Raw genomic sequence first — 14,964 nt, 5'->3', positions numbered from 1 at the left:
GGAACATCCAGATGTTGCTGGACAACATCCCATCACCTGACTATTGGTTATACCGGACAGGGCTGATGGAAACTGGGAGCCAGCAACATAGGGAAAGGCACAGATTCCCCACCTCAGAATTATCACAGAACTGAAAGACAACTTGCAGGGTTGTTGTTTTTTTTAAGCAGAAAAGTACTCACATGGCATTTCCACTGCTTCATTTTTCACTGTCTGCTTTCTGACTTACTTAAGGACTGCTATAAATCCAGATAGTTCCAACTCTTGCATAGCAAAATCAGATCTATTGGTACTGACTTGGAACTCTTGTATAATTCAAGTGAGCAATATATTTATCGTAATATTCAAACCAGATTAAGGGACATTGAAAAACAAAACATTAAGTCAGCTGTAAATAAAATTTGCTCCAACTTCTATGGTTTAAATACAACAGATAACAGGGTCACTTATAAAGTATTTCAAAATTAATAATTCCAGTCCAACGCAGCGCCTTTATGTTAGCTCGACTGAATGTTTTTCCCTCAGCTTTTGTCAAGGGCAGATATTTAAATATCCCCAGAAATGACAGGCATTGTGGGTGTTCTTTCATCATCCCTTTTTCTGGAACCATATTATTTTGGTTTTGTATATTAGCCATACATTCACACTCCTACCTAGCAATGGAGGCTATCATTTCATGCATCTTGATGGAAGTGACCTCTGACTTCATGCCATAAAACAGCCTTCCCCAATCTGGTGCCCTTGAGCTCACAATCATTCCTGACATTTGCCCATGATGCCTGTGGGTGATGATAGCTGTAGTCCAAAACAGCTGGAGAGCACCATGTTGGGAAAGACTGCCATAAGGGTTTTAAAAACCCTGCTACAGGTTTTGTCTAAAATAATCGTATCTTCTAGGAAAACACTAGTAAAAGGGAGATAAATGCCTTCAACACATTTCCCTGTACTGTGGCCAATTAAATTTAAGGCTTCTCTGTAGCATACTGCAGTGAAGCCAGAAAAGTTTGTAGCACAGCCCACTTAAAAAAAATGTCTGCATATTTGTTCTGTCTCCATGTAACACAATTATTTAGCCAAAGGACACAGGCAAAGAATTCCTGCTTCCTCTTGAAATCTGTCAAGGCAGCTTAGTAGGGTACAGGCCGCTTTCCGGATTTAGAATTCCTTCATAATTGCCTTCCTCTGCTGTATGTCAGATTCTTAGAAGCTCCCTCCCTGTCCCCATAGTCTACGTTATCTACGTTACAGCATATGTAAAAGACTGTTCATTCAGCATTTTTGGGCAACTGTCAAACATGAATGATTTCCCATAAATTGTGCTAAAAAGAATGTTTTGCAGTTCACATCACTTTGAGTCAACTTTAGCAGTGGAAGCAAATAACGGGCATCTCCTTCCTCTACTCACACACCATTATTTTTAGGTCCCATCTAATTTCTGTATTTTAAAAGTTGTTTTTAACATTATGCAAATGTGGTTTAATAATAAAGTTATGTTTTAATTGTTGTAATCCACCCTGGGGCCTTAAGGTTAATTTGAATAATCATAATAATTTAACTTCAGATTCTGACCAAAAAGCTTCAGCAGGACAAGCAATAGGAAGCCAAATTCAAATTGGGAACATTAGTTGTTGTTGGCTCCTTTTTATGTGTTGGGTAGCTTGCCCCACTGGCTGCAAGAGGTCTAATGTACTTTGATTTTTTGACCTCTTGTTCAAAAATCTGAAGACTAACAAACTTAATGCTGGGAAAGGCAACAGATGGCCAAGCAATGCTTATAACATTAGACATACTGAAGGCTACATCTAAAGGACAAAGCCCAGCATAAGCAAGAAGGTGAACCTTCTTATTAAGGTTCTGCAAGGCTTTTTGTTGCTTTTGTTGCAATGGACCAACACAACTACCTTTCTGGATGTCTTCTGCTTTACACACCCTCTGGTGCTGAATAGAAAAAGCACTTCAAGGCAATAGTTGTTGATCCATCGTCACATGCAACAGGCATTTTGGGACAGCATCTGTGAACTGGATGCAACTCCTTAAGGACCGCAGATTAAAAAGGGGAGGCTGCAGGACTCCAATCACCCTCCCCGGCATGAATCTTCCATATAATAATAATAATAATAATAATAATAATAATAATATCTTTATTGTCATTGCCCCCTCTCAGGGACAACGAAATTACTCGACTGCTCCATAAAAACACTAATTAAAACAATACAGCATAGTACAGCAAGGAAGATTAGATGACTTTCAAAGTCCAGGCTTCCCATTCAGGGCTGAGATCGCTCTGGAGAAGAAGCTGTTCTTAAGACGGCTCGTTCTTGTCTTCATCGTCCTGTATCTCCGTCCCGACGGCAGGAGCTCGAAGAGACAGTGACCAGGATGCGATGGATCTTTTACTATGTCCAGTGCCTTCCTATGGCACCTTGTGGCATAAATCTGCTCTAAGGTGGAGAGTGGGCAGCCAACAATGCTCTCTGCTGCCTTAACAACTCTGCACAACCCCATCCTGTCCTGGGTAGTACAGCTTCCGTACCACACACATAAGCCATAAGTGAGCACGCTCTCAATGGCACAGTGATAGAAGGCAAGCAGCAGTTTCTGCGGAAGATGGTTTTTCCTTAGAATTCTCAAAAAGTACAGTCTCTGCTGCGCCTTCTTCACAAGCCCCCTTGTGTTGACACTCCAGGACAGATCCTCTTGTAATTCAATGCCCAAAAATCTGAACGTTGTTACCCTCTCCACACAGACCCCATCAATCAAAAGTGGCTGGATATTGCTCTTCTGTCTCCTGAAGTCCACCACAAGCTCCTTTGTCTTCCTTGTATTTATGAGCAAGTTGTTAGCTCTGCACCACTCTGTCAGCCGCTCCACCTCATCTCTATAGTGCGTTTCACCCTCCCTTTCAGGGATGAGCCCAATCACGGTTGTGTCATCTGCAAATTTGACAACCCTATTTCTAGGGTGAGCAGCGACACAATCGTACGTGTAGAGAATATAAAGGAGCGGACTGAGTACGCATCCCTGTGGTGTTCCTATGTTAGTCTTAAGCATTTTAGAGGTATAAGGGCCCAACCGAACCCTCTGGGAGCGGTCTGACAAAAAGTCCAATATCCACCCACAAAGTGATAACGGAAGCCCCAGATCTTCCAGTTTAGACATCAGACGCTGTGGTAGAATGGTATTAAATGCCGAGCTGAAATCTAAAAAAAGCAGTCTGGCATAACCCCCCCGCTGCTCCAAATGTGCAAGGACGGCATGGAGGGCAATCGCCACAGCGTCCTCTGTCGATCTTTTCGTTTTATAAGCAAATTGGAATGTGTCCAGTCCCTCTGGTAGGCAGGCAATGACATGATTTCGTACCAGCTTTTCAAAGCACTTCATGATTATAGGTGTGAGTGCTACTGGACGAAAGTCATTCAGTTCTTCCGGGTTAGGTTTTTTTGCTATTGGAACGATAATAGAGGACTTTAGGCAGGATGGAACAATAGCCTGGGCTAGGGATCGATTTAAAATCCCAGTGAAAACTCCTGCTAGTTGATCTGCACAGTCTCTCAATACCCTTCCAGCTACCCCATCTGGCCCTGTGGCCTTCCTTGGGTTGATTCCCTTCAACACCTTCCTCATCTCTTCTTTTTCCACAGAGACTGCTACATTCCTTTGTACTGATGATGGTGATGGTAGTGATGATGGCAAAGCCTTCCCAGGGGGTGGTGGTGGTGGTGGTAAAGCCTCAGCAGGTGTTGCTGCAGATGTTACTTCAAAACGGGCAAAAAAGGCATTCAAATCCTCTGCGAGGGATGCCCCTCCCTCGTCTGCCAGGGAATCCTTGGATTTATACCCTGTTAATTCTTGTACACCTTGCCACACCTGCCTGGTGTTGTTACTTTGTAGATGATTCTCCAGCCGCTGTCTATACGCCTCCTTTGCTACACGGATACCTCTCTTTAGATCCGCTCTAGCTAAGCTGTACAGCGACTTATTTCCACTTCTGAAAGCAGTATTTCTTGCCTTTAGCAACCCCTGGACCTCCCTTGTCATCCAGGGCTTCCTGTTTGGGTAGATCTTTATCCGGCGCCTCTGTGTTACATTGTCAGTGCAGAACCTGATATAGTCCAACACTTGCTCAGTATGAGTCTCTATATCCTGTTGGGCGAATACCTCCCAATCGGTGTCATGAAAACAGTCTTGTAGTTGTTGGGATGCTTCAGCTGGCCATATTGTAATATCCCTCTTTATAGCTGGAGTCCGTTTCCTCAATGGAATATATTCAGGAGTCAGGAGCAGGGACACATGATCAGATTGGCCTAGATGTGCCAATGGTTCGGCCTTATAGGCCTGTTTAACATTTGTATACAGCCTGTCCAGAGTCTTTTCTCCCCTGGTTGCACACTTTATGTGTTGATAGAATTTAGGTAGAACCACTTTCAAATCTGCCTGGTTGAAATCCCCGCATACAAGAAATGCAGCCTCGGGATACTTGCCTTGTTGTCTGCTAATGGCATCATGCAGAAGACCCATTGCCTCTTTGGTGTTCGCATCAGGTGCAATGTATACTATAGTTATCAGTACTGCTGTAAATTCTCGGGGGATATATATAGGTCTGCATTTAAGCGTCATAAATTCCACAGTTGGAGAGCAGTGGCTAGCTATCACAGCGTGGTTTGTGCACCAGCTGTTATTCACGTATGCACACAAACCTCCCCCCCTTCTTTTACCAGAGTCCTCTGTTCTATCATGGCGGAACAGTGTATAGCCCGTTAGTTCTATGGCTGAGTCAGGAGTAAATGGTGTCAGCCAAGTTTCTGTAAGCAGCAGAAGACAGCATTCACTCACAGTTTTCTCCGTTGCTATCCACAATTTCCACTCCTCCAGCTTATTCCCCAAAGATCTCACGTTAGCATAGAAAATGCTGGGAAGCGGTAAGTTATAACGTTGTGTCTTTAGCCTTAATTGCCTTAATCGCCTTCCTCCTCTGCAGCCTCTCTTCTGTTTACGGTCTCTCCTGTGTCTCTTTACTCCCCAGTTCTTTGAAGTCAGAAAATCCTCCTTGCAGACGCGGAGACACTCACAATTTGTGCAGCACTCACTCTGTAGCCGAATAGATAACATGTCCTGCCGACTATAAACAAGTCTATTTTGGCAGGACAAAAAAGCCAAATTCTGAGTTGAGGAGCAACCAGCCGCTGCATCTACACGCGCCGCCATCAGTACTAAGTGTGATTGCTAACCAGTGTTTGCTAATTGCTAATCAGTACATATGATTGCTAACCAGTGTTTACAGTCAAATCAGTTTTGAAACAAGCTTCAATCCTGTGCATACCCAGGTTAGCAATAATCAGGGTTAAAGCTTGCACTAATGTAAGCTTCAGCCATGTTTTAAGTCATCCAGGAGAAAGCACAAAAGACTGAGAATGTGATGTAGTTATAAAATTGAGAGCATTACATATAAATCAAGACAGGTGACAGCAATAAATGAGGATGATTTAAGGAAGCTTTCTGTGGTAAGCATAGCATCTGCTGCCAAGAAAACTGAAATGGTGATCATACAGCAACCTTTCAAAGAAAACATTCCTATTAAACCAAGTTGAAATACCTCAGCTTTGTCCTTCATATAAGCAAATTTTGGGTTGTTTGTTTTGTAAAAAAAAGTTTGATAACACCAAGATACTTTTGATTACATGTTCATTGAGCATCCACCTACCTGGGCCAACGTAGCATCAGCACATGCTTTCCTAGCATCCTGAAAAAAGGGAAAATTAAGAGAGTGTCAGAAAAATGGAATATGTTCATTGATATGACTTGCTCCTAAGCTACTATCTACTTATATGAATAGATTTCACAAGGTGCTGAAAAATGAAGAAACTGGGATGACCCAGTACATGCGTCTCAAAGGAGGATCTTATAACCCACAAGTAATTTAGAAAATAAATTAAACTGCGGAAGTAAAATTAGGGTGACAAAATAAACACAAAGATCTCATAAAGCTAAGTAGGATTTTTTAAAATAAAAAAAACATTGAAACCCCTTTCCCTGGGCACAGACCCAAACCAGTTGAGTACATAAAGCTGTACTGCTCACATTTGTACAAATTGTGTGTGTGTGTGTGTGTGTGTGTGTGTGTGTTTTAGTTAAAAAAAACCAGCCTTCAAAATAGCATCTGGCTGCTGTAAGTAGCCAATTACAGCCACTGGAGAACTCCATCACTGATTTTAAAGCAGCTAACAGAGATTTAAAACTAGTAGTACCTCTTAACTGACTAAAGGATCAGGCAACAAGTGATGTATCCATCAATACATCAGTAAGGAAGTTGAGATGCTTTACAACAGAGGTTGAGAACCTGTTTCAGCCTGAGCATTAATTATCCTTGTGGGTAAATCTCTGGGGGTTGCATGCTGGTGGTGAGCTTGTCCATACCACCCCCTCCATTAACCCATTCAATCCCCACTCACACACAGTCATTTAAACCTCCCTTCCTCTTATCTCTTTTTTATTCCTTCCCTTATCTCCCTTTCTCCAGCAAATGGCTTAGAAAAAAGGCAGCATTTCAGGAATGGGACCTGTTTTCCTAAGCCTAATGGGGCACACCAGAACAGGGATTTTCCAGGGGTGGCAGTGTAGGGAGCCATTCTGATAGAGCCACATCCCCCCCCCTAAAAATCATGCATGGCTTAACTGGCTGTAGATCCTCCAACCCTACCTTACAGCGATACTGCAACCAGTCACCATAAAACTATTTTCAAATAAATGAACTAGAAGTACTATTGTGAAATACACCTGAGAATTCTCAGCACATATATCCTTACAAAAATCATGTGAAGTAGAAGAAACTTCATTTTTATTTATTTATTACAGACAGGAGGAGCAGGGGGCCAATATAGGGTGCTTTCCCCCAAGGCCCCTCAAAATCAGCTGCTTTGAATCTTACTTTTCTTTCCCACTCTCACAGCAGCCATGTAAATGCCAAGTAGGAAGACTTGTTTTAACACGTTTTTTTCATCATAATTATTTTAAAAGGACTTGAAATTTACAAAGCACAGCACAAATATTAAATACAAGACAGTCCCAGCCTGCAGGCTTACAATCTAATAGACAACACAGAAGAGAAAAATAAATAAGTGAAGCCAGGCACTAATTTCAAGTTACTTAGAATGGAAACAGTTGAGGGAAAGGAATAGAAGTGGCTTTCGTTCTACTGATCTCACAGCCATGGCAGTGAAGTGTCCCCCAACCCCATCTCTCTCTCTGCTGCAGCCTGGTGGAGAGGAGTAAAATATAGAAAGCCTCCAGGTTTTAATGCCTCTCATGTTGTCTGTGACACAGGAAATTATCAAGTGCTCAGATTCAAACTGGGTTGTGTAGGGACACATGTGACATAAACAGCTGGGAGCAGAGGGAGAGACTACCAGTTAGGAAGTGTAATTGACTAGCAAGACTGCACAGAGATAATGAACACAATCTACAGCAGATTTCCAGTGCACCAGCAAGCATGCCCTTTCACAAATTCCTAAGTTCAGTGGGATTTGCATAGGAGTTCACTATAATGTGTGTCAACAGTTAGGGTAGATAGCACTTCTCAATAATAATAAAAAGAGTGGGGAAGAGCCTCAGAAATGTCTGCTGTACTGTAGCTTCTCAATACACCTCTTGCTGTGCAGTGTATTTGTTCTTATTTTAAACAAGAGAGCCACACAGGAAAGCAAGATACAGAAAGTCTCCTTGCTGAAGCCAAAACCTTTCATTTTTGTTTAAAGAAATTTAGAATTAATGAAGGCAGAAAGACATGGATATTAATTTCTTTAACTAGTTATGTATACAGTGGCTAGATAATTTGTGAGTTGTCCCACAACAGTCTTTTATACTGATATATTTAACATTAAGCTATTTTATTTAGTTTAGGAAGGATGCGGGGGAGGGATGATACAATGGGTGGAATTCCATGTCACGCTATTACAAATGTTCCATTTGCAAAAGCTTTTTCAGCTTGCCAGATGGAACAATCTCCCCTTCCCTTCTCCACGGTTTCAGAGTTTCTCCCACCCACCCTCCAGCCAATTTCGGAAGTATGGGGCAGGGGAGGGAAAGTCAGAGGTTCCACTGACAGGCGACATTAGGTGAACCCTGCCCAATGATTATGCAGGCTGCTTCTGAGAAAATACTCAAGGTCTAGCTCATAGTTTGTTAAGAAAACAGTCCTAATGAGCATCTTCATTAAGGGTTTGAGGAGCTTTTTTTAAAAAAGCAACCGCCTAAAAATGCAGCTTGCAATCAACATAAAAAAAACTGTAATAAATGTACTCAAAGGATTCTAATGATGAGCAATTTGTTGCCAATGTTATGCAATGGGGTGCTGCATTCATATATGGGAAGTCCATTTTCAAAATCTTGGATACTTCCAAGACATCCATCCATACATCACACTGCCCAGAACAAAACAGAACTTCTCTTACTCCTCTACTATTACTTCTATTGAAAACTGTTCCAAATTAGGCAATTTGGAACCTAGTCTGCCTCAATTATCCAACTACTTCTCGTTGCAAATCATGGAACTAGGTATACATCTATGTGCAGCATAATAGATGCCTGCCCATATATATTACTGGTAGGAAGCTATTTCAGTGCTTTGGTAATCTGCTCGAGTTAACCTCCAAGGCACACAGACACAGCACAACTCATAATAGGATTTCCCAAACAGGTAAGCAGTGTTCTGCTTTTAATCACTCGACCGAGAACTGAACTACATATAACTGAACCTTTAGGAGAAAGTAGAGTATAAAAGTAAACACAATGAATTCAGCATTCAGTGTGTAACCCCACCTTTAATGCAAACATAGACAAATGCACATGAAGAGCAGGTCTGGGAAGTCTATGGTGCCATCTCCCTTTTGGAGGGATTCCAGTGAAGGGGTCAAAATGAGGCTAATTATGCTTCTCTTGATTTCTTGTTCACCACAGTCAGTTTCAAGAGCTTAAATCCAGTTTTGTAAAACTCCTGACTACTTTTGTTTACACAAAGTGTGTTTCATCAGAAGTTGTTTGTTATTTACACTATTGTGGCTGTCAAAAGTCTTGTTTCACAATATACCTGTACAAAATTATGTATATATTGTTTTAATTCTGTGTTTAATAGTGTATTCAATGTAGCTCTACTGGTTATTGACATATACATACACACTCTCTCAACCTAAACTCAGTTTTAAGCAAAACCGCATATACTATGCATCCAACAAAAGCTCAGGTATACGTGACCTAAAACTTTTATGCCAGGTCAACTGAATGATCTACTTTTATTATTTGTGTAAGCTTTCAACCAGAAGGAAAGAAATATATTTTTTTTTATGTAAAGAAGCTTGATGTGCCTTGACTGAAAGTAATGCTTTTTTCAAACTTCTGGAGGGCTTTGTGAGGGTTTGGCCATGAAAAATGACTAATAAATAACTTTTAAAAATAAATAAGTTATTTATTAGTCACTTTTCAAGGCCAATCCCTCACAAAGCCATGTAGAGAGAGAGAGAAAAACAGTAGAATCTCAAAAGGTGCATAAGGGATACTGAATGAGATCATCAAAATTGCCTTCAGAAAAAGTAAAAACAGTAAAAAGGTCTTAATGAAGGCCTTACTGAGTGCCAGAATTGGAGTTAATATTGCCCCCCCCTTCAGAGCACAGCATATGAAAATTATCACCTTGGAATAAGTAAAATAAAGGGTTTGCAGGAAAAAGGAAAATGAAATTTAATCTCTGCCTTCTACTACTTAAGAACTTTTCCAACATGATGCAGTTAGTTGTCCACAGAGAAGCAAGAGATAACAATTATATAGCACATATGTGCTTCCACATGTTACCTTAGTAACCACCATACTAAGATCAGTCAGTATATCACAATAAACGACTAGAAACTGTGTTGACAGCAGCTTGCCTAAACTGATGGCAGAGATGAGAAATGAGCCTGGGGTTTTGTAGCACACAGCTCAGTCTCATGGTTGCTTTCCTCAGAAAGAAATGCCAATTAGGAACAAGCAAAAGTTTGTTTTCTGGAATAAACATGTCATATTCCCCAAATTTCCGTGCATTTTGAAACAGAATGGTTCAAGCAGCTGTGCAACACCATTATTTTTATATGTGGTGGTTAAGTTATTTTGACACTGATTTGCTGAGTTAATGTGATGGCCTGAAATGTTCAGCTGCTTTGGGAAAGAAGTGTGTAGTCCAGCTTCTGTATCGGAGAAAGAAGAAAGCCAAGATGGCACAGGTTTGCTAAGGGGAGTTTCAACCCTGGCAGGGAACTTCTGCCAGCTGCGGCTCCTACTGCCCCTGCATGATTCTTACCTAGAAACCATAAAGGGAAACTGAAGATGAAGAAAGTGGATGGTGTAAAGGATGAATCTTACGAATGAGTTAGTAGAAACCTGGAGCTGAAGAACTGGCTAGTTGCTTCTTTTTTTATAAGGTTGCTGTTGTCTGGAGGGTTTCTGTGTAGTCCCTCTTCTTTTACACAGAAAGAAGCCAGATTATACTAGCCTCTGAAATGAATGGTATCAGGCTATAAGTCTCAAGACTATAAATCGCTGTGCATGCCACATGCTTTTTTCCTTCACTGGAAGCTAACAAACAAACGGGTTAGCGCCATCGGCTAATGGCGGATTCCCTCCGAGCTCCGGAGGGAATCGGCTCCGTAGGAGTTGGGTCTTGCCGCGGCGGCGACGCGGGGACCCTCAGAAATCACAGGCAGTGAAGCCTGTGAACCTGGTGACTTGGCGGGCACCATTAGCGCCCCCCCCCGACCCGCGAAGCAGCCTTTTTAAAGGCTGCGGAACGGGGGACGGGGTGAGTGGCGCGGTGCTGAGAGTCTATTGCTCCTCCTGCGGAGTGAAGCCGCGCTGCCATGGCCGGAGAGCGCTGACTTTTTCTTGAGATTTGGACCTAAAAACAACAACCCGTGAGTAGTACGGAATTTGGATTTGTAAAGAAAATTTCTTGTGAATTAGGCACGATCGGGGAAGATGTAAACAGGAAGCCAGTCTCCCTGTCCTGTAAACAACCTAAAACAAGGACCTGCTAATTAAGGTCGTGAGAACTCTTTCTTTTATTGGGCAAAAGACATTAATTTCACGATTTGGCACTACAAGTAATTGTACTGGAGGATAAGAGCTAATTTTGAGCTGAGGTACCACCCCCCCCCCAGACCCGGGAGTGATCCGCGAGAAAGCCTGTTGGAAAGGTACTGAAGAATTTGACAGCTGTCAAACTAGCTGTCAAGACGGAAAAATGGAACTTTGTTTCTACTGCTTCTGCTGGCTATATTTGTAACAATTTGATTATACTTTGTTGAAAATAAGGAAGAACGGATACAAACTAATTTGACTTTTGGATTTGAACTGTAAGGAACACTAAGTAACCAAAATCCCCCTAGAGGGGGTTTGGGACATTACAAGAATGGCTGAAGGAAGGGAAATTCAAGCTAAGTTGGACAGAGTTTTTGTTCTCTTGGGAAAGCTACAAGGCCAAGTGGATGTTTTGACTACAAATGTTGAAACTCTGGACTTAACAGTAAACAAATTCATTGAATTTGATAAAGATTTGACCCAGGAAGCCTATGCAGCTGGCCAAGAAGAGAAACTTGAGAGATTTGAGAGTGAGGGGAAAGAGGTATATGTTGTTCTGGAGGAAAAGGAAGGAGAGGCTGTAATGTTGTTAAAGATAAAGGAAGGCCAGAGGCCTGACATGACGGCTACAAAGGAAAATAAGAACTTGATGAAGAAAGTCTGGTTTGAATCGGAAATTGAAAAATGGAGGGATCTCCTTATGTGGAGATCTGAAGACCTAAGGATTACAAATTTGATCAAGGTGGAAGGTGGAGCTTTGGGGACATTTGGACTTGAAAGGATTAAGAAACAAGATTCAGGCTCCACTTTTAAGTATGGAGGTCTGGCTGGAAGAAACATGGACCATATTGGACTAGAGCTCCTCCGAGATTTGGTGTTTAATACCAAGGACTATAAAAAAAAAACCGGCAGAGAGGAATGGAGAGAGAATTAAGAGCCTCGGACGTGAGGTCTCCAGGCTGATAGGAGATGGACTGATGGACGTTTGATGGGGATTGAAACCGGGAAAGGGGGAGGTGGAGTTTGGGAATCCAAAGGGTGTATAATCTAACTTGTTCTGTTTTTATTTTGTTTGGATATCTACAAGAAAATTGGGGAAATCGTGGAAGGGAATTTAGGCCGATTTTAGAAAAAGGTTTAAAGAATAAGCAATGATGCATAAATATGAAGTCTATAAGGCAAAATTGGTTTTTTAGAAAAAGGAACTAAATATTAAAAGGTTTAAAAATAGGGATAAGAGCTTGTTGAACCAACAATCTGACCTGGAATACAAGAGGGAGAGGTGTGGGGAAGTCAGGGAAATATGTTATAGAAAATAAGGATTGTGAACCGTATGTGTTTTTAAAATTTTTTTTGTTGTCTTTTTTTTCTTTTTTGATTTTTTTATTATTATTATTGTATTACGGTGGAAAATTTTAATAAATATCATTTTTTTAAAAAAACAAGTTTGGAAATTTATGCCATACTATAGCACAGTAAAGTAGCACTTTGAGATGGGTCAGCATAAGTAGTTAATGCCAAATGGCAACATGAGAGGCACTGAAAATGTACCATCGTAGAGCAGTTTTTAAGTGCCATCTTTATGTGTTTTGTGGTTATATTTGTTCTTAATGTTGCTTAAATTTCTTTATTATACATTTATTTGTTTTGTTAATCACCTGGGAAGCTTCAGCTGAGATGTGGCTTAGAAATCTTTTATATAAAAGAAAAGCTCTTTAATTTTAAAATAGCAGCTCTTTTAAATAAAACAAGTAAGTTGTTTTAAAATCCCCCTACCACACAGATTAATTTGAGAGAGAACGAACGCACCCAAACATCCAGAACAGGTGAGAAAGGCAAGACCTTTAGTCTATAATACTTACTCTGATTTGGTTTTTCAGTTGCTCCGCCTCCTGGCGTAACTGGTCAAGTTCACTCATCTTCCCGTGCTAAACGTGTGCTTCTATAACACCTCTCAGATGCTCAAAAATCTGGGAGAAAAATAAAAACAATATGAAGTCAATTGAACCTTTTTTAAAAAGAAAAACATTTTAAGTAACTATGTTATTTACAATTAAGCTAATACAGTGGTACCTCGCAAGACAAATGCCTCGCAAGACGAAAAACGCGCAAGACGAAAGGGTTTTTCGGTTTTTGCGTTGCTTCGCAAGACGATTTTCCCTATGGGCTTGCTTCTCAAGACGAAAACATCTTGAGAGTTTGTTCCCTTTTTTCTTAAAGCCGCTTGAAGAGGTGCAGTTGCAACGGACCGTGCTTCGCAAGACGAAAAACATCGCAAGACGAAAAGACTCGCGGAACGAATTAATTTCGTCTTGCGAGGCACCACTGTATACATAAAATAGTCATAAATAAAAGCAAACACCAACAGCACATTAAATAATTAGCTTAACATAAGTATCCTTACAAAGTGCAGTCATATGCATGTTTATTCAGAAGTAGGCCCAAATAAGTGCAGCCTTCATCTACGTTTCTTAAAGACTGTTTATGTAACTTTAGGTCATAGCTAGGGTGGAGTATGCACTCCGCATTAAACTTAAACACACGTGGATCCAAGGTAATCCAAATTCTATGCTAAGTAAAGCTCAGCCCTACAGAGTACGTAAATCGTGCCAATCTGCATGTTTCTCATAATTTGCATAAGTTATTCTGGTTTTCATATTCATGGGGAGGGACAAGGAATGATGTGTGACATGGAAGCTCTACTACTTTCTACTTGAAATGTTCATCAATTCCTCTGGTTTGAAATTTCAAAAGACTTGCTTCATACATTTTCTAGATCAGCCTTCAACACTCTTCCATTGTCTCCCAAGACAAGCAGATACCAACTAGTCTTCCCCAACCTGATCCCCCTGCAGATGTTCTAGACTACAATTTTTGTCACCTGAGCCACTGGCCATGATGGCTAGGGCCAGTGGAAATTCATTCGTAGTCCAAAACAGCTAGGAAGTTGCCTGCTTGGGGAAGGTTGTTTATAAACATATTTGCAACTACAAGGTCAAGATACCTGCTTTTTAAAAAAAAAAGGGGGGGGAGTGAAATCTGGAATCCACTGGAAGCCAATTTCTGCTTCCAACATATTCTGCAAGCCTTCTGCACCCTCATGGAATTGTGGAACATTTGCATTTGCCTCTCTCAATACAACTTACTGCTAAAAGTTCTAATCACTTAGGTTACTGCCGTCTTGCTGTTTCACAAATAAATAGAAGAAATTTAAGTTCACAGAGCCAATTCTAATATTCAAATTTTTCATCGGAAGTGGCATTTGTTATTAAAACAACAGTTTAAAAAATATTGATTAAGTAAGATATCTCAGTTCAGCATCTAAAGAAAGTATAGAAAAAACAGGGTTTGCACGGTTTTGCCCTATAATCACCATCAAAAATATTTATATACAGTTTAATATGCAAAATCGCTAAGCGGTTTACATTACATAGTAAGAGTTTGTGATCTACCCTTGTGTGTGGCAGGAATAGTTAATTATATAATTTCACTTCCATTAAAGTACAGGAACTGGGAATCAGGGTATCTGAAAATTAGTTTATGTTCTACCCTCCTTTAAGGGGGTTGCAAAAAAGTAAAAACTATGAAATTTTGATTTATTATCGAATTAACTAATATCTGCTTCTGACAAAGGGCACTTAAGTGGAGTGCACTGTAGTCTCTCACAAAAATATAAACTGTGTCAGAGCCATGTGGGGTAAGAGATTTTGTGCCAGAAGTGGGTATGATATAGCAGCAAACCTGTGATTCAAACGCATCACACACAACATGGTAACTATTTATGTTGTGCTTTTATCCTGTATTTTTGTGTTGTTAACTGTCCTGAGATCTTTGGATGAAGGGCAATCTTTACATTAAATAAAT

At 40.7% G+C, this 14,964-nt stretch overlaps 1 protein-coding gene across 11 annotated transcripts in view; it reads right to left on the bottom strand.

Moving 5' to 3' along the window:
• The window catches only part of GNB1 (G protein subunit beta 1), a 76,996-nt gene that overhangs the window by 17,410 nt on the left and 44,622 nt on the right, over positions 1 to 14,964 (bottom strand). For all 11 annotated transcript variants that reach the window (XM_053400701.1, XM_053400707.1, XM_053400706.1 and 8 more), the window contains 2 exons: positions 12,963 to 13,070; positions 5,702 to 5,740 (listed from right to left, as the gene is read on the bottom strand). In XM_053400701.1, the coding sequence (XP_053256676.1) occupies positions 5,702 to 5,740; positions 12,963 to 13,019 (96 nt within the window). In that variant the 5' untranslated portion in view covers positions 13,020 to 13,070. The remainder of the gene's footprint in view (positions 1 to 5,701; positions 5,741 to 12,962; positions 13,071 to 14,964) is intronic.

This window comes from Podarcis raffonei, chromosome 8, assembly GCF_027172205.1.
Source record: "Podarcis raffonei isolate rPodRaf1 chromosome 8, rPodRaf1.pri, whole genome shotgun sequence".
Classification (NCBI taxonomy): Eukaryota; Metazoa; Chordata; class Lepidosauria; order Squamata; family Lacertidae; genus Podarcis; species Podarcis raffonei.
The sequence above is the reverse complement of the archived record's forward strand: the minus strand, read 5'-3'. Positions and strand labels throughout refer to the sequence as shown.